Here is a 21,494-nt window from a genome sequence, read left to right as displayed (position 1 = left end):
AAGCAAAAAGTTAAAAAACATTTTCGTTTGGACACTTAACACTTCTAGTAGTATTTTACTTCTAGTATAAATATTTTTATTATCATTTAAGTAAATTTTTTCTTTGGTTTTTTCATTAATCAACTATAATGAGAATAAATTTGGATTATTTTTATTTGATACTTAAAAGTATGTTTATTGAAAAAAAAAATAGATGACGCTATAAAAGTAAACTTTAAAAGTTTAAAAATAAGGTAAATTGCACGGTTACCATCATCATTTTATATACCATTATTTTTTTTTAAATATCGTTACAAATCCTTGTAAATAAAATATTGCATGTAAAATATTTGAAATAAAAAAATTATAGCTTTATTTTTATTAATCATCGAAAAAGTAGTACGTATAAAAAAGTGTTATTAAAAATGTACAAATTAACTAAAAGGCAAAAAGTTATTACAGCTTTCAAGCACAACACAACATATGCATATTTTTATTGTATGAACACCATTTTGTAAGTTCTAAAAAGTATACAAAAATAATTTTAAACAAAACTAGTTTAAAACTGTACTTCATGATGCTTTTTTACTAAAATAGCTTAACTTACAAAAAAATAAAATTGAGTTGTTTCGGGACACAAAAATAAAATTAGAACAATAGCAAAATTTGGATTTTTTAAATGTGAATCATTTAAACAGTACATAATACTTTAGCTTCTCAGAAACCTAAAACCTTACTACAACAAAGTTTCAATTCACGAAAATACACCTTTATCCGAATAAGACTTTAATTGATTTAATGAGTATTAGCATACTTAGTATACTAGTAGATACATACTTCACCTCTGATTCATCTTTTCTTTTTCAATAAGTGCTTCTAACAGCCGTAACTTACTTCTTACCTCTCGGTACTCGCTGTATTCTGTTGCTATGACGACCAAGTCTGAATGATTCGGTGGTTTTCCATTTTCAATTTTGAACTGTATAAAAAAACATGAATCATTATAATAATAAACAAAATATTCAATATAAAACAACTAGGTAAGACATTTTATAGTAGCTACATGTTAAGAAATAAACGTAAAAAACATTAATATTTTGTTTTAGAAAATCTGAGCGCATTTTGTAAATCTTGTTTTAGTATTGATGATTATGATTTAAATGTAATCTAAAATTCTTGCAACTCAAATTCGATAGTTTATTTAAATTGCTGACTTTGACAACTCGACAACTTTGAATTGCTGACTTAAACTTCAAATGCAGTTAGGATCTTTGCTTATGAACAAACGACTAGTAATTATATCGATAATTTGTTTTATTGATAAATCATTTATAATATTGTAAATTGTTTTGTAAATAATCATTTTAAAATAAATAAACAAATCATTTATTGCAGTAATTTATTCACATTTATTTAAACTCGGATGGCACAAGTAACTGTTTATTTGTTGTAAACAAAAAGTTTAACATTATATTCAAAAAAAGTATATACGTCGTCTGAATAAAAAAATAAAAACATCGAAAAATTTAAATTCCGACTCACAATGTTCTTAAAATAAAAGGTTCTAGGGTTACTAAAAGAAGTTGAAGTCTTGTGAAAGCACTGTAGTTGTATTTAAGATTTTTTTTTATTAAGATAACAAGCAGTATTTCTAAAAGAAGTTCTTATATACAGTTTTAGTTTCATTAAAACAAACAGTTAAAATTTTACAATCTAAAGTCGTAGTTAGATTTACTTGTTTTCAAAATTTCTATAGAGCTTTAAAACAAACTTTTAAGTGGTATATATTAAACAGAGCTATTAAAAGCTTTCGTCGTTTATTAAGAAGTTTTCAATAAAAAAACAAGTTATTCAAGTAGAATGAATACTATTTTTTTTTGTCATTTTAATAATCTAGTTTTAAACTTTTAGTAGTTTAATGAAATAAAAGTCGACTAAAGCAAAAATTTCACTATATAAGTAAATTTAAACAAATAAAATTGATTAAATAAGTCATTTCACATAAAGACTAAAGTTTTTATCAAAAGTAATTAAAAACTCAGGTTTACGTTATTTAAACTGTCGTAGTTTAAATGGTTGGAATTATTTATCATGTCGTAATTAGAATTGTCAAATTTGAATTTTTATAATTTGAAATGTCGAAAATTGAAGTAATCAAAGTTCGAGATTTTTAAATTCGAATTTTAGGATATCAAAAAGTCGCAAAATAATTTATTATAGTTTTGATTGTCTGAACTGAAGTTGTGGTAGCTTGAACAAAATTAATTTGAATTGTCTTGCAAAATGTAGCAGTAGCATTTTAAGTCAGAAATAATTATTAATTAGGTAAAATTGTTAAAAAAATAATACTTAAATTTAAACTTGATTTAAACAAACAACAAACTTCTTTCTCAAAATCTCGAATTTTTCTTCTTAATTTTTTCTTTAGATGTTTAGCTTCGTTAAGTTGTTTGTTTAATTCTGTAACTCCACTATTTCCAGAAACTTGAGCTCTGATTGAAAAAAAAACCTTGTAGCTTAACAAAATATTTAAAAAGTATTTAGAATATGCTAGTAAATATCAATGAAGCTGTAGTATATATACAATAACAACAATTTGCGAAGTACTTGATTTTTTGAACTGACGCACATTTATTTGTGTTAAACTATTAACACAGTTCCATAGAGTTTTTCATAAAGCAGGTCTAAGTACTTAGGTATGTGCGTAAATTCAATAATTCAAGTACTTTGCAAATTGTTGTTGTTATATTCCAACGAGCTTGTTTCGTTTAGACTACCTTAACAAATATTATTAGCAATTAATAAGTTATAAACATTTAAATATGTGTATATATGCATCCGTATACCTGATATGTACTACTTATACACACTCGATAGCTTTATAATTTTATTTAGTTATTCAGTCTTACTTATAGTGATTTAAACTTTGTTGCATTTTAATATTTCTAAAATTTATTTAAACTCGCTGCTTTTACAGAACGACAAAACAAGGAGATATACTATCTAGTACATACGGATTACACACTTAAGTATGATCAAATACATCACTAAAATGTGATTATCTCAAAAAATACTTATAATGAAAATTTTTATTTGTAGTCATTTATTAGTCATAAAAGTTAACTTTTTTATCAGTATACTAAGAAAATTTCAATGACAGCTAGAATTAATTAAAGAAAAAAAATCAAAAACAATCAATCAAAATCAATACTACATTATAGCTTAAGTAAATTCATAAAAACTTAATGATAAAAACCATTTGTATTTGTTGTAAATTAAAAAAAAAATATTAGGTTAAAAACTTAATACTAATCTATTTTAAATATAAAGGTAATATAAAGTTATTCCTTTGCATTATACTTTAAAATTACTACAATCAAAAATTTATCTTAATAATTTAAATCAATCGCATAAGAAATATCTTACGACACACACCAACTTTGAACTTCGTAAAAAAATTGTATGCTAAGTTTCAAACTGATCAAACCTAATTAGGATAGTAGTGGGATGCTACCAACATAGCAACAGCTTTAAATAAAACAGACTTTTTGAGTGCAACGTCGGAAAATCGAAACCAAGTGGTCGACACAATTACAAAAAAAAACTGTTTCTTTTAAAGTGATAAAGGTAAAAATTTAACAAAACTTTATTTAATAATCTGCGTTTCAAGTAAAACAACAACATTTAACTTTTTTATGTTTAAGCTGGTTTATTTATATTAAATTAAAACGAAGGTACAGTATTGAGACCAAAGTGAAAGGATAAAGAAACTTTTAGAGTTTTCTTGATTGCTTTTACATTTAACTTTTGGGTGAAAAAATGAAAATCTATGTCTTAAATATTTTTCAACTCTTCATATCAAAATGATAGCAACGTTTATATGTTCGAACTGTATATATTTTTCGAACATAAGTATTTCGATCTTATGTAATAGATGGTTTTAAGGTATTTGGTAAGTCGAAAACAGTTTTTCCAATAGACATCAAAAATAAATTACATAAGTATTTCCTAAAGTTTAGAAATAAAGTTTGACTTTTGTTTCTTAAACTAAACTTTACTTTGTTGTACAATTACAAAAAATCAAAAATTCACTATGTTTTTTTTATGATTACAGACTAAATAATAAAATTCAAATAAGGTTTATCAGTATTTATAGCCTACTTTATTTCTTGTAACTTTTTATTTTCCTTGGTACTATTTAAACAATCTCTTTCTTCATTCAAAGCATCATCAGAATGTGGCTTTCTGAACTGTTTAATGTGGTTGGGTATTGTTGGGGAAAGTGTATGAGCTAAGAGACGCTTCACCGTACTGTAAGATTTATACTTAAGTTTTATTGACTAAATATCTACTTTTAACAATCTATATTCTTAAGTAATAATAAAACCTTCTTTAAGTTTTATTGACTAATTATTTACTTTAAACAGTCTATATTCTTAAGTAATAATAAAACCTTCTTTAAGTTTTATTGACTAATTATATACTTTTAACAGTCTATATTCAAAAGTATTAATAAAACATTTTCTTACTCTACAAAATAAGTAGCTGTAAAATATATTTTTCTATAAATAACTTATTTAAACTTGATTTCAAATAAAAATATTTAGTTTAGGTCGTAGGAAAATTCAGTTTGTCTACAAAATAAAAACATTAGTTTACAATTATAATATTATACTAAGTCTATAATTGTGAAAACTTTTTTTTTATTTACAATATAAATTTAATGGATTTTTTAGACAAAGTCAGCTTAAACAACAATTTTAAGCTTTTAATATCACTAAAAAAGTATCTACAATATCATTTATAGTCCTAAGTATCTTTTATATTCAGGGTCATTGATCTTAAAATGAATAAGAAGTGCATTGTTATACTTAAAATAAATAAAAAAGTAATATTTAACAGATAAAACTTTTAAAAAATAGTTTAAATAAAACACATATGAAACTTTTTATAGAAATAAATTATATATATTTTATAAACAATAAAGATTGTTCTAAAAGGGCCAAAAATAAGTACTTAAAAACTGTGGAAGAAAATAAATTTAAATAAAGTAGTCTTTATTTGCTATCCATAAATTTGCTCTGTTTTGGAAGCCAACTGTATAGTGCCCAACTTTGTTCAACTTTATCTCAAATACTGTTTCAGAATTTTTTAAAAGGTAAAAAGAAACTAGAATCTAATCTACAAAAAAAGGTCTAGTATTAGAAAAATTATTTAACGCATATAACTAATAAAACAAAAACTAGTTTAGAAAACTATATATTTATTTCACAGTTAAAGGGCTTTACTTATAATGAGTCTACGACATATCTATATAACTCTAAAACATGTAAAACCTAAATACAAGTTTCTTATATTTTGGCTACTAATTATGTGGTTTTGAAAACTATAACTCACCGGTACCGATCGTAAATGGCTCTCACAACTTCCCTCTCAATTTTCGTTTTCGGCCTGCCTTCGGTGCTCTCGAATTCAAGAAGAAGGCGCTGGAGGTCGTTCTTTTCATCCTTGATTTCATCAATGGTCATCAGCGTGAGATCGTCGGGTCTGTTGGACTTTTGGCGCAATGAAGTCATGGAGTTTAAAATGCGGTTTACGCACGACTCCAGTTTGGTTATTCGCAATTCCTGATCATTGGACATTTGTGTGGAAGATGTGGTGCTGTACGTGAACGGTTAATGTTGATATAAACATTATGACGTTGCATATAGTAGAGTAACAAAAAAATTAAAAAAACTTATTCTAACTAAGATTGTACTAAAAATCTGTTGTTGCTGAAACACAACAAAGACAACATAATTTTAGTGTTTTCACATTAAAGTAACTTATATGTACCATTATAATGTTCATTAATCTTTATATTCAAGCTTTATAAATTAAACTTTTAACCCTGTTATACACTTAATACACACATAAAAAGATTACTCAATTTACTTCTTTTAGTTATTTAATTTTTTTAAATTAATAAATTTATACTTTTAATTCAAAACTTATAAGAAAATATTATATAACACTTACTAGTTTTCAGCAACATTGGTCAACTAACACTCTTATACAAATACAATTCTAAATAAATATCTTTATACTTATATTTATATTCTAAATTTAACTTTAAATGAAACTTTTAGCATAAGTAACTTTGTATGTATTAGGAATTATTTTTTTATTGTCAAAGTTCTCTATGCATGCAGATTGCAGTGATAACTATTTATACATAAAAAAAACAAATATTCTTCAATTTGCTTACAACTAATTTAACGCTTAAAGCGTCAATTTCAAATTAATTTGATACGTCACAACATGCATTTTTGTAACTTTTTTAAAGTTTGCTTATAAAACTTTACTTTTGCTTTGAAGAGACGCTTTAAGCGTTGAAACAGTTGTAGGCAAGTTAAAGAGTAGTTGCTTTTTTATATAATAGATATTTATATATATATATATTTATCTGACTATATAAAAAACAATAGATTTATGAGACCGTTTCGTATATAAGATATGTCATTTCTTATATTCCTCAGTAAAGCTAAAGTTTAATTAACAGAAAGTTTATTAAAAATTATTATTTTACTATAACTTGATATATATATACTTCACCAAAATTTATTTTAATAATTTCGAAACATAAACATTGAAATATACTGTCTTAAACAGTAAACGATAAATAATACTTTAATAAAAGTACTTTTATAAAATACTACTCATTCTACTACAATAGCTAGTAGCAAATACTTTAATAGTAAGTCTGATAAATTTTGATTTCTAGCTGATTCAGATAAGTTTTTCTAAGGTATTGAAACTTATAATAGTCAATAACAGTAATTGTTAAACTATAGCTAAATCAAGAGATAAATAGTAGCTAGACACACCTACATAACGCCCACTATAATTTTAACAGCTCGTGGCTATAAAATATATGCAACTGTAACGCTATTTGTGATGTTTAAGATTTTAATTTGGATAAAATAACAACTAGAAAATTTATCAAGTCTTTTTGTGAAAAAAAAACCGAGGAAACTTTTAATAAATCATTTCTAGGGGAAGCTGTCCTAAGAAATGAACTTAAAAGTATTGATTTATAGTGATCTCAAAAACAAAGCGCAAATCATAATAAAATGACTTAAAGTTAAAACTAAACTATAAAAATTCTAGCTGTCTATTTTTGTTCATCAACAAACTTAGACAAACATTTTAAACATTTAAATAACGTAAAAAATATCAACATACCTGTTGTGACTGTTATGTCTGCTTCTTTTTTTTGAAACTTTATTGTGACGTAATAAATAACACTCGTAGTGCTGATTAGGACTCGAAGGAGCTTCTTCGATTGGAAGAATTTCTTCGGCAGGCGGAGAGGCTATAGGAAGTTAATTGTTACAAAAATTATAAAACCAAAAATAATACATCTTTTAAAAGTTTTTTTTTGAATGACGTTCAATATATAATATAATTTGAAAAATTGACATAAATGAGTAAAATGTAAATAGTCTTACCTTTAATATCTCTAGCAGTCACAGGCGAACTATTTTCATCGGGAGAAAAGTTGTCCATCCACCTGTAGTAGTATTACTTCAGTAATTGAAAGATATCGTGTTGCATAACTTATAGTGTATTAGTTTTAAAGTACCACGTTGCAACAACTTTCTACAAAAAGTAAACCATATAAAGTATTACAACTTAAAAACTGTTACGCTACAATATTTATTTCACAGCTCACTCAATTATTTTAAATCTTAATATAGTATGTTGTAAATTTTATTTTAAACTTGTTGGTAAAAATATAAATAAATAACTTACTGTAAATAAATAACTTTTTTTATGCTTTCATTTTACATTTAAGTTTTACTTCATACAATATAATAGACAAATTATAATAGTAAAACTTGATTCTAAATCAAAAGCAACGCTAAATAAAAATTTCCCCTTTAAAATTTATACTACATAAATTAGAGGTATACACCTTTTTTCTTTTAGTAATACAAATTAGCTCTTTATGACATATACTTACAATGACAGGTTTTGTATTAAAACTTATGTTATTTAAAGTAAAAGTATAAAACGCTATGGATCATTTTTGGATTTATACATTGCAAATTGATTAAAATCCGTTGTCGTAGTTAAATGTAGCTATAGTTTTAAAAATTGAAGCAAAATACAAACTTAATTAAACAAAACAACAAACAGTTTTAATTCATTTAAGTTTTTTGTTGAAAAATACACTACACGCCTTTTATACCATCAGTAACAAACAATTTCTTTAAATTGTAATTAATTTGCAACTACATTTAAACTTTTCTCAAAAATCGAAAAACTGTCAGACTTTTAATTAAAAATTAAGCACCGACGGCTTTTTTCGCTAGACTTGAATTTGTTATATAACAGTTAAGCTTGGTATTTAAGGTAGTGTTAAAGCTTTTTACGCGCAAAACTATATTGATTCTAAATTTCGATTAAAAGAAACATTTTTATAAGCTTGTGTTTTCTACTAAAATATTTCAAATTTGTTAAGAAAATATTAATTAACTTAGGTATGGTTAGAGAAATTCATCATAAAGATAAGTTTTTACTAACACCTTATTCTAAACGTTTAATGATTTGTCTTAACAAAACTAAACGTCTTGTTTTGAAAGTTATTTAATAATAAAACTGTTGTGGTTAAAGCTAGTTTTAATTTAAAAGAGCTTACTTGGCTTACTTGGAGATAAAGCGTAATACATAAAAATGTTATGTACATTAAAACTTATAATTATAATACATTAAAATTTCATGAAGATAATTGTTTTCGTCATTTTATATACTTAGTCAAATTATAAATTTATTACTAATTTTTTACTAATTATCTGTTACTAAAAATATAAACTTACCTTTAAAAATAATTTAATAAAATTTATTAAAAACTAATATCTTTAAATTATCTTGCAACTAAAAAAAAGTTAAGTTATAAAACTTGTTATCAATTTCAGCTAAATTCTACTTCAAACCTTGATCCAATTTTATTTTCTGTTTGTATAACATCATCAACCATTTTTTTATGTTTATTTTCAATATTTGGTACTTTTATATCTTCGCTTTTACCAAACTGTTTTTAAAACTTAAGAATAGTTACTCCAAAAAACTCTAAAAGTTGTACTATATAAAACAAAATTTAAAAAATAACTTACATAAATTAAATAGAAAAAAAGGTTTCATTTTAAAATTATTTAGGTAAAAATAATATACGACAATATTCTACGATAAGTTCTGATGCAATACTGTTAGTAAAATCACATTATAAAAAAACAAGCTACTTTTTTCTCGTATCTCTCGTTTAAAACCAACCACATTTTAATCATAAGGTTAATATCTGAAAGTAGTTAATAAGATAAAAATAGTCAAATTACATAAACTTGGAACAAATTTAACCTACATAAAATTAGCTAAATCTTGTCGACTTTGAATAGTAACAAGTATTATACTAGTGATAATAATCTATATGAAATTAAGTTATAATGCAATAAATAAGGTTTTAAAAATATGACTAATTTTTGTTTATTCGCAAGGTTGTTTTCTAACAAAAAAAAATGTATATCTACCTATTTAACTAAGTAACACGCTTAATCTGCAACACAAATGAACATTTATTATAATATCTACCATTTAAAATTACCTGGTTTTGTTTAGAATGGTTGCTTTCTTTTTTAATTGTTTCACTAAAGCAATCTCCGTGTGGTGAATTTGTCTTAAAATCTGAAACTGGATTTGCTTTTGTTAGGATTTTGTCATCTTCATTGTAACGGTTAAACGTAGACAAGTCAAGTTTTGGAACAAGTTGTGTGACTTCACATATTGATGACATCATTAACACGTCAGTATTTTCAAAAATATCGTCGTTAATTTGTGTGGAATCTTCATTTTCGTCATCACTTAAAAAACAAAATATTTTAAGAGCAATTTTAATTATTATACACCTTTTATATCTTATATATTTATTTATTGTACAAAAATAAATTAGATTCTTTTAGTTTATAAATTCTAAAAAATAGTTTAATATTCAATATAGCTTTAACTCATTATAATTACTTGCATAATTTTTTTGTACTATAAAGTTAATGACTTCAAACAAAAGATTGTTTAGACTTATATGTAAAACATAAGTAAATTAAATTGGTTTTACAAGTCAGGAAAATTTAAAAACTTTATCAATAGAAAAACCTCTAAATATAAAAATTCAAAAAACAAAGTTTAAAAAAGTCCTCAAAATTATAAAATATTTTAAACTGACTAGTCAGAAGACAAGTCTGCATTATTCGGAAAGTTTACAATTTTATCCGATTGTAAATGATCGGGTGTCAACTTTAAATCTAACGATGGTCCTTCACAAGTTGATGAAGCGCTAGAAAAAAGATATTTTCTAACAACGTCCTTTATGGCATACTTTACATCAACATATTCGTCTTGTGATACACCTGGTGCAACTATACCTTTAGAATAAAAAGCTTAAATGAAACAACTATAAAATACACTGATGTTTTTTCAAACGATAAATCCTTTAAATTTTAGTAATGCATTATGAGCTAAACTAAATAGACACACAGTTTTGTTATCTTAGTCAAAAGAAAATCAAGTAAAATTAGATTAGAGCTATCGAGTAGACAATACCTTGCACATCTTTTAAATCTTTGTTTTTAAATCCATCACACCTATGTAAAGACTTCTTCTTTTCTGTTGAAGGAACTGAACATAAGTTTGTTAAAGTTAGTACTTCATTTTTGCAAATTTCTTCTGAAACAAGCAGCAATCTAATATTTTAAAATTTTAGGTAAGACTTAAGACACATTTTAAGTAAGACTTCTTCACTACAGTATATACCATATTTTTTAATAATAAATAGTAAAAAAATGTTGAAATTTATAAATCAAAAAATTTTCTTGGATTTGCTATTTTTTTACTATAAGATTTTATTTTTAAGCATGTTATACCTTTTTACATTACCTTGTTATACCTTTTTAATCTGTAAAAACCTCTCTCAGATAGTACTAAATTTCATTAGTAAAACTATATTTTATTTTTAATATACACACATATTTCAACACAACAACTAAAAACAATAAAATTTGTAATTTTAACCTATTGTAGCTGTTTGTGTTTTTTTTTAAACTGACAAACAAAAACATTATTAACTTTGAAACTTACTTATAAACTAGCCTACCTTTCAAATGCTTTGTTGGCAACAAGTTGTCGATTTAGCATGTTCTCGTCCACAATAGAGTCTTGTTGTAATAGAAAAACATTTGGCGAGATGACAATACTCAGAGAAGAAGCATTCATTTTGTTTGCAGGTTCTTTTGTGACAGCTTTGAAAAATTCTAGCAAATATTTAAGAGTGGCAAGGTGACACAATGGCAGACTTTGCATGACTGATCTGAAAAATCTTGATCAAATAACTTTCTTATAATATTTATCTTTAAACAAAGCTGGTGAAACTTTAAACAATGCAACAACTACATTGATAACAATTACTACTTAAGTAGCAGATCTTTTTTTATATTATAACAAGTTATGAGAAGTTATAAAATTTTTGAATATACGCAATTATTCGAAAAGATTAATTAAGTATTATTTTTTAGGATATATAATATACATATATTTTAAAACTTTATAATAACAGATATAAATAAACTACTGTTTGATAATTCTTATACTTTTTAAACTACTCAACCGTTATAGCATTTTTTAAATCTGCACAAACCTGACTTTACATGCAAATTTTTCATCACTTAACAAGTAATTTTGTTTAGAGTTAACAAACAATAACTCTTCTGGGAGCAAACTTGGATGTATATTTCGCAAAAAGTACTTTATCATACAAGCGCAAGTACAAGCATCACTTTTTAAAGATTCGGCAATTGAAATATTTTGGATTTCAGTTTTGGCATTGTAGTATGACTCATAAGCTTGCTTGAGCTGAGCAGATTGAATGGCCGATGCTGATAACCTAAAACAACAACATAAATGTAGTTTAGTAATGAGAAAAAAAACAACATTAAAAAATTGTTAAACTTATAAACTTAAACCTTTTCATTTGCATGTTAGCTAATAACAAAAATAAGTATAATTGTAAACAAGTTTACAGTATGTGAACATTGTGCTTACATACGTGAAACAGCTTGTAAAGAAATAAACTCAACTAAAATGTTTTTGTAACTTTATCAAATTATAAATAATCTTAGTTTTTTATGCGTTGCTCATATTGAAGTAAAAAACAAGAAAAATAAGTAATAACTAAAAAAACAACTTCAAACAGCTAAAAATCTTGTTTTGTATTCGATTATGTAAGAAAAAGTAGTTTAAATGAGTATTTTATATCAGGAAATAATTTTCATTTAGTCAATTTCAAGCAGTAGCAGTTCTTCCTTGACTTAAGAAGCTGGCTGAAAGAGTATATTCTGAGTCGCAATGTGGATGTAAACGTTCTTACACTGACATGTTTTTTTCTGTAAGACAGCTACAACAGAGTTGCAATTAACAGAACATACTTTTGTATATTGCTTTAAATAACTTTATAAAAGCTTTTGATTTAACTGTATGCTATATTGTTAAAGATTAAATGTCCTGCAAATTGTGTCAACAATGTAAAGTTTTTTCACACAAACATAAATGCAACCAATCTATATAATGGTAGTGTCTTCGGAATCTTCTTTTCAATGTATTTTTATAACATCAACATATAGGAACTAAGCTTCATAAAAGAACTGCTGGTTGCCTTTTCAATCTTGCACGTCTGAGAGCAAAGTAAAAGCTGAAAAATATCACACTTCATTATCTTCTCTTTGCTGATGATGCTACACTCGTAGCTCACTCTCCCCAAGATCTTCATAGAATACTAAGCCAGTTTTCATCAGCATATTCAAATTTAGGTCTTACAGGTAGCATTAAAAGACTAAAGATCAAGATCAATGATTGGTACAAAAATTCTCCGATGTTGTGTCAAACACATCATTGGACACATAAATTACTAGTTGAATTTATAAAGTGTCACAAACATTTGCTCTTATGACTACAAGAGTTTGTGATAATTGAACTTTTTAATTTTTCAAACTGCCAAAGATAACGTTTACAGTGTCTGTGTATGTAGTAGGCTGCTATATGGTAGCAAAACATGGACATTGTCTAGTGTGCAGGAGAAAAAAATTAACACCTTCAATCTTAAAATGCCTCCATTGTACCCTTATAACTGGATGGCAACAAAAGATCAAACAGTTAGTGTTAAGACCTACTGGTTTTACTACCATGAACTTTACCTTCAACCCAGCACAGGCTTTGCTTTTTTGGACATACTCTAAGGATGGGTTAAACCATAAGTCTCTATTGTTTAGGGAGTTGGTTTTTCACAAACACAACCCAAGTTGTCCAACACTATGTTTAAAGCACATCTTGGAGCGCAAATAATGCTGTAAAGTAAACTGTAAAAATACAATCATTTAAATTGCACCCTTACGTACTCACAATTAACTTAAGAGCAAAGTTATTCCGGTTTTATTACACAAATTGTTTTGCCTAAAGTTTTCTCTTCTAACCCAGCCTGTTGTTGTTTGCAGACCTTTAATGCAGGCCTCTAATGCAGGGATACATTAAGTCCATAGAGGGTAAGGCAATATTTACATATCAATCATATCTTAAAGATCTTTAACATAGCTAGCATTTGCTTATACCGTCAAACTAGTTAACAAAATTTAAGGGTACAAAATCAAATTATATAGGTTAATAACTGAAGGACCAAAACTAAATGGTTTTATAAGTTTTTTTTGTTAATATATCATCTACTATAGCTTTAAAGCAATTGTTCTCAAAGTTGCTCAGGCTAATCCTAGTAAAGAACTGTAGTACTTTTCACTTATTTTTAATAAAAAACTTTTTTTTTACTTTAGGTCATAAATATTGTTTTTAATTGTTAAATTAATCATTTTTAATTAAACCACAAGGAACATTTCTTGAAAATTATGGGATTATAACTGCTTTAAAATTGAAGATTAATTATAGATTTATAGAAAGTTATTCTAAATTCTGAGAAAGTCTGAAATGAAAAATTTATATTTTATATGTAAGCAACTGAATTCTTTTACTAAACTGACTCAAAAGTTAATTAAAGGTTTAGTGTTCTATAAGGAATCTTTTTTAATAACTTATCTGAGCTTTTAACTAACAGTCAATCTATATTTTTCTAAAGAAAAATGTTGCAATTTCCTATGGCCTTAATTCATTTGTTTTTACTTTTCAACTATAATTAATAACAAAACTTGTTTTTGGTCTATAAAAATATGATTTGTAAACAAATTAAATAAAAAAAGATAAAAACTAACTCAAACATGGAAACATTTTAATTAAAGATGTTAAAGTATAAAAGCTAATATGTCCAAAAAACAATACATGCTTTTACTTTTTAGTAGTCTATCCTTTTTAAGCACAATCTGTATAATTACTTAAACAAAGATCTTAGGTAAGGTTTTTTTTTTGAAAGTTTTACAAATATAGATATTAGTATTAAAAAAAGAATTTGATTTTCTTAAAAAGTACTTAATTTAATTCAAAAAACTAAACTTGCTTTTTAATTTAAGCTAAACATTATAAGTACTCCACATAATTTTTTATAGTTTTAGAAATTAAACTAATTTAAATTTATTGTAAAGTGTTATGTTACTTTTAGTATATAAAACGCATAACATTAAATTTTTATAAATTAAATAAGAACCCTATCAGTTTATTTTACAGACAAAATATTAAAACAAATAACTACTAATTGAAAATATTAAACAAAATCAGCTACGTACTTTTATTTAGATTATGCAGCTACAATAACTATTAAATATTTTTAGATAAAATGTACTAAGCAATAAAAAATCAAAAAATAATAAAGTATATACTTGTTTGACTACATTTTAAATTTATTGATTTTAAAAAACAGTTATCAGAAAGAAAGTTTGAGTAAAGAACTAATGTTCAAAAAAATACGAAAATTAGTTACGAAATATATAACGAACTAAACTAAAAATAAAATTAAACATGTATAAAAAATATGTAACGAATCAAAAGCTTTGTCATATATTTCATTAACTAACAACCCCGTTAAACTAAGAAAGTTTTAAAACTTAGTTATTATTCATTAAATTTAGCTTTGTGTACTGTATTACTTTCATCAAATTATTTGTTATATGCAAGGATTATTCCTTGGGCACAAGAGGTCTCGACAATTTAAATAATTGGAGACAAAGTTAATTTTTTAATTTATTTATTTACAAGGCAACAATGTTTCTCCCCTAAGGGATCTTCAGGCCTTTCTAGAAAGGCCTGAAGATCCCTTAGGGGAGAAACATTGTTGCCTTGTAAATAAATAAATTAAAAAATTAAATTATTTGTTACAAAAAATTAAGTTTTTTACAACAACTGAAAGGTATAAATTAACTTTAAGAAAACCAACTTTATAATTATTTTCAAAGTACTGGTATCTTTTACCAAATCTAACAGAACCATCTAAAAAATTAAAGTCAGTATTTAATCAACAAACAATTTTTTAAAGTAAAAAATTAAAGTCAGTATTTAATCAATAAATATTTTTTTAAAGTAAAAAAATATTAATTTTATAAGGCACATCTTTCTAAACAGTTAAAAGAAAATTTACATATATTTTTATTAAATACAATTAATAAGAATACAGCAGCAAATAACACATAAAGCTACACTAAAAAGTTAAACGAGTAAAAATAATCGCAAGGGATTACAAACATGAACTTGGGAATTATTTACTATAATTGGATTGCTAAAGTTATTACAATGGTTATTATATTAATTGTAAATGAGAAGAATGGATGATATTAGTCTCTACTTCATCCAAGATTACTAAATATAATGTTAACAACATAACACTATTTTTAGATTTACAGTTACTTTCTCTGAACTTATAAAAATATATTTTTGATGACTTTTTGAAAAAAAAAACAAACAAACAAAATCCAAAATTGTGTACTATTGTTTTTCTAAACAGCCACTGCAATTCTAACTTTTTAAATATATACATATTTGTAACTTGGTTAATTGGGATTTATAGCTTCAACAACAGTTTTTTGTATGTTAACTAAGGTTCTTAAAAATAGGCCAGAGGTGTATCAAAGCATTTATTAATTAAAAGTAACATTAACTTCTGTTTTAAATACTGCCTTTATATTTAGCGTTTAATAAATTTTCTTGATTTAGCCAGTTTTGTAAAAAAATTAATATACATCTTTAGATAACAATATTTTATTTGTAATTACCACAGAGGTTTAAAAACTAATTGAAAACTTTTCTTCTATTTTTAAGCTGTGAGTTAAAACTTTTAAGCATTATTCCGTTAAAATTTAAAACAAGTACTTGTATAAAAACTGGATAACTTAGAATAGAAATAAACAAAATTACTACTTAAACTAAACAAAAAGTTTATATTTTTATTATTATAACAGATGTACATTTTTATCTAAATATTTATGAAATATATTGCTATTTATTTTTATAAGTTAGACTTTAAATTACATAAAAAAAAATGAAGAAAAAGTAAGTTTTTATAAACTGCTCATTAAATAATTAAATAATGAAAGCTACAACTATGTTATATAATATCTAAAACTAATTCAAATTTAGAACGTTCTTAAAAGTAACTGGTATGGTTGCTTGTTTTAAAATAAACACAATAAAGCCAAGTTCAAAAAAAAAAGACCCTAATCCTTATTTTGGCCTTAAAATACTATTTTGTGTTTGTTAATAAATTAAAGGATTTTCAAATTACTATTTAATAGTTGAAAGTATTAGTTTTGAAAGATCTCCAGATTTTTATGAAGTTATAAACACCCACTAAAATAAGTCTTCTAGTAAGGCTGTTATGCTAGTAACTTTTAACTATAGGAAAACTTTCGTTACATGTTTGAGAGAAAAATTATGTAGCAAAATAAAGCAAATAAATAAAAACAAATAATCACTTTTTTAGAAAACTTTTATCGATTAACATTTATACTTAGATTAATTAGTAAAAAAAATTACTTTAAAAAATTAATTATAGTTTTTTTTGTTGATAATAATCGGTCAGACAAAAGTTTTAAAATAATCAAATCAAAACTGTATAAGAAGATAATTTTTAAATGAAGTAATAACTTTAGTCTAAACTTACGCATTCTAAAGAAACGTAATAAACTCGCCTCCACATTTTAAAACTATAGTTAATTAAATCTTGAAACCTACTTAAAATATAATTAAGCTGTAAAAATCATCAGGTTAGTATAAAATTTACATAATATGGTATATAATAAAAACAAACTGTACAGTAATCTTCCTTTATTGTACCAACATATGTTTATGTGTGTTAACAAATCAACACACTTCAACTGGGCTTTTAATGGAAAGAAATACTGATTCAACAGTTGAATGAAAAAATCTATATTTTGAATAGTCATAATATAGTATACTTGTTTTCCAACAACTATGAACTTAAATGTTTTCTATAATAAATATATTGTATTTATTTAACAATATATAAATATTTAAACTTTCATAACAATTGTTTTATTGCTTTAATTAGTTTATGACAATCATAATTTGTTTTAAAACATCACTCAAGAATTTTAAACTATCAGGAAAATGTTTATGGCTAGATTTTGTTTAACAACGTTAATAAAAAAACGTGTATTAGTCATTAAAGGCATAGGGGGAAATAAAACACTTTTTTTCAAATTTTGTTTTGACTTTTACATAATTAGATAAGTTACTTGTTACTTTTTACTACTAGTTAAAATTAAAAGTAACTTATGAGATATAAGCGATCAAAGTTAGAGCATTCAATAGGTTCTTTATGGGAGGCGGAAAGTAAAAGGGCAAAAATAGACTATATTACTAAAAATCTACCTTCTCCTTCAATTTTTGAGCAATTTTTTCAAAAAAGTTAAGAGCAATATTTGATGAATTTTAAACAACTTGTAAGAAACATATTTTTTAAATTAAAAAAAAAAGTATTAAAAATTGACAACAAAAGTATTTGAATTTTTTTTATAATTGTGCTCATAAATTTATTTATTGATATTTTCAAAAATCCATTTCCTACAAACTGCTAGTAATATTGATAAGTACATTTGCTAAAAACTTAAATTAAATTTCTTTAAAAATGAAGAAGGAGATATGTTTTTAGTTAATTTTTAAAATTTGAGAAAATCGCCTTGAAATTTTTGCTTTGATATGGTTGTATTGGATTTTTTTTAAACATGTTATATCTCAAAAGTTAATAAGATTTTTTTTTATAAAAATTATTGTATAGTACATACCCTAAGCTTAAAAACAAGAGCCAATGTTAACTTTTGTAAAAAATAAAATAAATGTTTACCCCTCTATGCCCTTAATATTTTAGTTTTTCCTTACAGATAGGAGTCATATTAACAGAGTGAGAATTAAAGTAATAAAACTTGCCTAAAAATACCTTTGAACTGTAGATGATGACGCCTAATGTATGTGCAAAGATCAGATAAAATGTAAGGTACATCACATTTGTCTATTAAACACACTTCTTGTAGACTTCTACCAAAAACCTGCAATTAATACTTACAGTAAAATAACAATAAGTTGTTCATATATAAACCTAGAATTTTTTTTACAGAAAATCTTTATAATTTGTTTTAAAATATACCACAGCTACCAGAAAAATTGTTAATAATTATGAGAAATAAAATGTTTGAAAAGTAAGTAAAACTTGTAAATATCACTATTAATTTGTTTATAATAAATTTACAACTTTAATATTTAAAACATACAACAATATAGTTATTTGAAGGACAAAAAAAGGGCTCAAATTACTTGGTCATAGGACCTGGTGCACGAAAAACCTTTTTTGGTTATTGAGTCATACACCACGGATACTTTTTAACGTATTGTCCAGGACAACATTGTGTATTTAACACAGTACATATATAATAAAACATCCTATAATATAACATTTCAACTTATTCAGGCAACAAGATAATAAAACAGAAATTTTAAAAACATATATTTTAAAAACTAAGTCAAAAACAAAACAAAAACGATTAACTAAATCAGTATTAAAATCATAAAAAGTTTTTTCAGTTACAATTTAACACCAACCAACAATATATTCAAACTATTTGAACCATATTAATGAATGTCTCAACATATTTATTTACAGACTATTAAAATAACTACTTTTTCAAGTTAAATATTTTGTACATGTATAAAAATTTTTAACTAAATTATAATCTAGCTTTAAAAACAAAACTCAATAAACTTCTTATTGAAATAATGGTGGGGTAAGGAACATACTAACAAAAATTAACATTGGCTCATATACAAAACGTTAAAGTATGAACAAAACAAAAAATTTAATAACTTTTAAATTTAAAAATAGTAATTTTTGTAAATATTTTAGGATAGAAATCTGTGGAAAACAATTTTTTTCTTAGTCAGTTTTCTTAGAAGTGTAATAAATCACTAAAAATTTAACTTCTTCTTAACTTTTTAGATAATAATAGTTTTATGACTAACAACTTTTTTTATTAATTAGATTTTTTATAAATCTTTTCCATGTATTACTACTTAATTTTACAAAAGTTAGACAAGAAGAAATTTTAAAAGATAACTTAAAAATTGTAGAAATGAAATTTTTATAGAAATAGTTTTTTTATTTAGCTTTTTTAGTTTGTATTGAAGCTTTGTATTTTAGTTTGAAACTGTGAAACTTTAATTGCTTATTTCACAAAAGTTAGTTTAAATTTTAATAAACCCTAAGAGTAACTTGGTAACTTATTTAAAAATTAAAACTAAAAAAGTGATGCCCTTGAATTTTCAAACATTTCAATTATTTTTAATAAATTATGACCTCACAATTACAAGAGCTATATCAATTTTACCTATAATATGGTACTTTTTCTTTTTAAGAAAGCAAATGCAGTCAAATTTTAGATTCCAACTATTTTACTTAAATATTTAAAATTTAAAAATTACTTTATAATTAAAAGAATATTTTTTAAAGTAAACAGTTAAATCTACTACCAGAAAAACAAAACATCAAGACAAGAGAAAGGAAGAAAAATGTGAACACTCACAACTATGGTCAATGGATTGGTGTAGAGCAGGAGCTCCCAAAGCACAAAGCACTTTTTTAAGGTGATAACCATTGACGCAGAACTAAATTCTAATAGAAAATAAATGGCTTTCCAAAGGGGGCAATATCAACAATTAATCACCTTCATACTTTGGGAACTACAGGTGCAAAGAAAGACCGCCAGGTAATTAAACTACTCACAATTTGCTTTTTTTTAATTGTATTGAGCTACTTTTTATAGTAATGGTAGCTTTAATACTAAGCCATGGACGAGACCTTAAACTGTATATGTGATGTATGATTCAATAACCAGAGGCTATGTACACCAAATCCTTGGACCAAACTTTTTTAGTTACATAGATACAAGTATAAATAGATTATTGTACTCTTTTTAAAAACAAGTATTAAATTTTAGTTGAAAAAATTGTAAGCATTCATTTTTGAATCTCTAATTGCTTATATTGAAAATTGAAAATTCAAGGTTGAAATATAAACAGTTTTTTATTTGTATTACACATTTTAAAAACTATACAGTTCATATTAATTCTAAGAATAGTTGTTTACAATAGACAATTTACACTATAATATAGCTTTAAAGACTGCTAATGAGTTAATATAATCTTATTTACTTATGCATAAGAAATATTTGTCCATTTTGTAAACTTGAAAATATTTCTTTAATAAAAAAAAACTTCCTCTATTACTATATAAAAAATATTCACAAACACCTTTTTGTAAAAATAAAGTTACCCTTACTTGTGAGTTTAGTTTCATTTTTTGTGTTCCTTCGATTTCAGTTTTTGATGCTTTCTTCACTCTACGTACACCTTCTTCAACTGAATTAATGACTTTTTCAATCAAATTCATTAAAATAAGTTATTGTTTAAATATTTACCTAATACAAATTTTGTTTTCAAATCAATCACAGCTGTTTTTGCACCAAGGTAACAAAGCCAGCTAGAAAGAATTTTAGTTTACTAAAATTCTTCATAAGTGAAATTTTAATTTGCTTTTCAAATTGTGGCGCTATTTTATAGAAAACTTAATAATTTAAATTTCTATATAAATTTTATTTATTTAATGCTAGTTTTTTTTTCTTTTTTTTTAAATAGCTTAAATTTAAATATTTTAAAATAAACTATTTTCTTAAGTCTATTTGACCTGAATAACAATAAATTATTAAATTAAAACTCAAACATATTATAGCAATTTTTTCTTAACTCAAGTTTTTTGATCTAAATACAATATTTTGCTCGGTTATTTTATTTTATCTAAAATAAATAAAGTAACTTCATTTAATAAAAACTTTTTTATTTAATATAGCAACTAATTAGCAACCAATACTATAATACTTTAACAAGTTGTTTTTTTTTCACGGTTTCTGTATTTGTAATTTTTTGTTTTATTCACACAA

General features: G+C 24.4%; 1 protein-coding gene across 5 annotated transcripts; it reads right to left on the bottom strand.

The window, feature by feature from the left end:
* Positions 1-343: 343 nt before the first annotated feature.
* Positions 344-20,973, bottom strand: LOC145840173 (uncharacterized). Of its 5 annotated transcripts, XM_082947325.1 has the most exons (14): positions 20,837-20,973; positions 18,436-18,554; positions 11,705-11,950; positions 11,165-11,377; positions 10,615-10,754; positions 10,238-10,436; positions 9,623-9,878; positions 8,958-9,055; positions 7,470-7,531; positions 7,204-7,333; positions 5,377-5,640; positions 4,141-4,290; positions 2,363-2,471; positions 344-958 (listed from the first exon to the last, which is right to left on the bottom strand). In XM_082947325.1, the coding sequence occupies exons 1-14, from the start codon at positions 20,945-20,947 to the stop codon at positions 818-820; spliced, it is 2,238 nt and encodes a 745-aa protein (XP_082803451.1). In that variant the 5' UTR covers positions 20,948-20,973; the 3' UTR covers positions 344-817. The 5 variants fall into 5 exon arrangements, with proteins under 5 accessions (XP_082803451.1, XP_082803454.1, XP_082803452.1 ...); XM_082947328.1 differs by lacking the exon at positions 20,837-20,973 and having other exon boundaries at positions 18,446-18,554; XM_082947326.1 differs by lacking the exons at positions 18,436-18,554; positions 20,837-20,973 and adding an exon at positions 15,431-15,539.
* Positions 20,974-21,494: the final 521 nt, after the last annotated feature.

Source organism: Thalia democratica, chromosome 7 (assembly GCF_965202585.1).
Source record: "Thalia democratica chromosome 7, ktThaDemo2.hap1.1, whole genome shotgun sequence".
NCBI lineage: Eukaryota > Metazoa > Chordata > Thaliacea > Salpida > Salpidae > Thalia > Thalia democratica.
The sequence above is the reverse complement of the archived record's forward strand: the minus strand, read 5'-3'. Positions and strand labels throughout refer to the sequence as shown.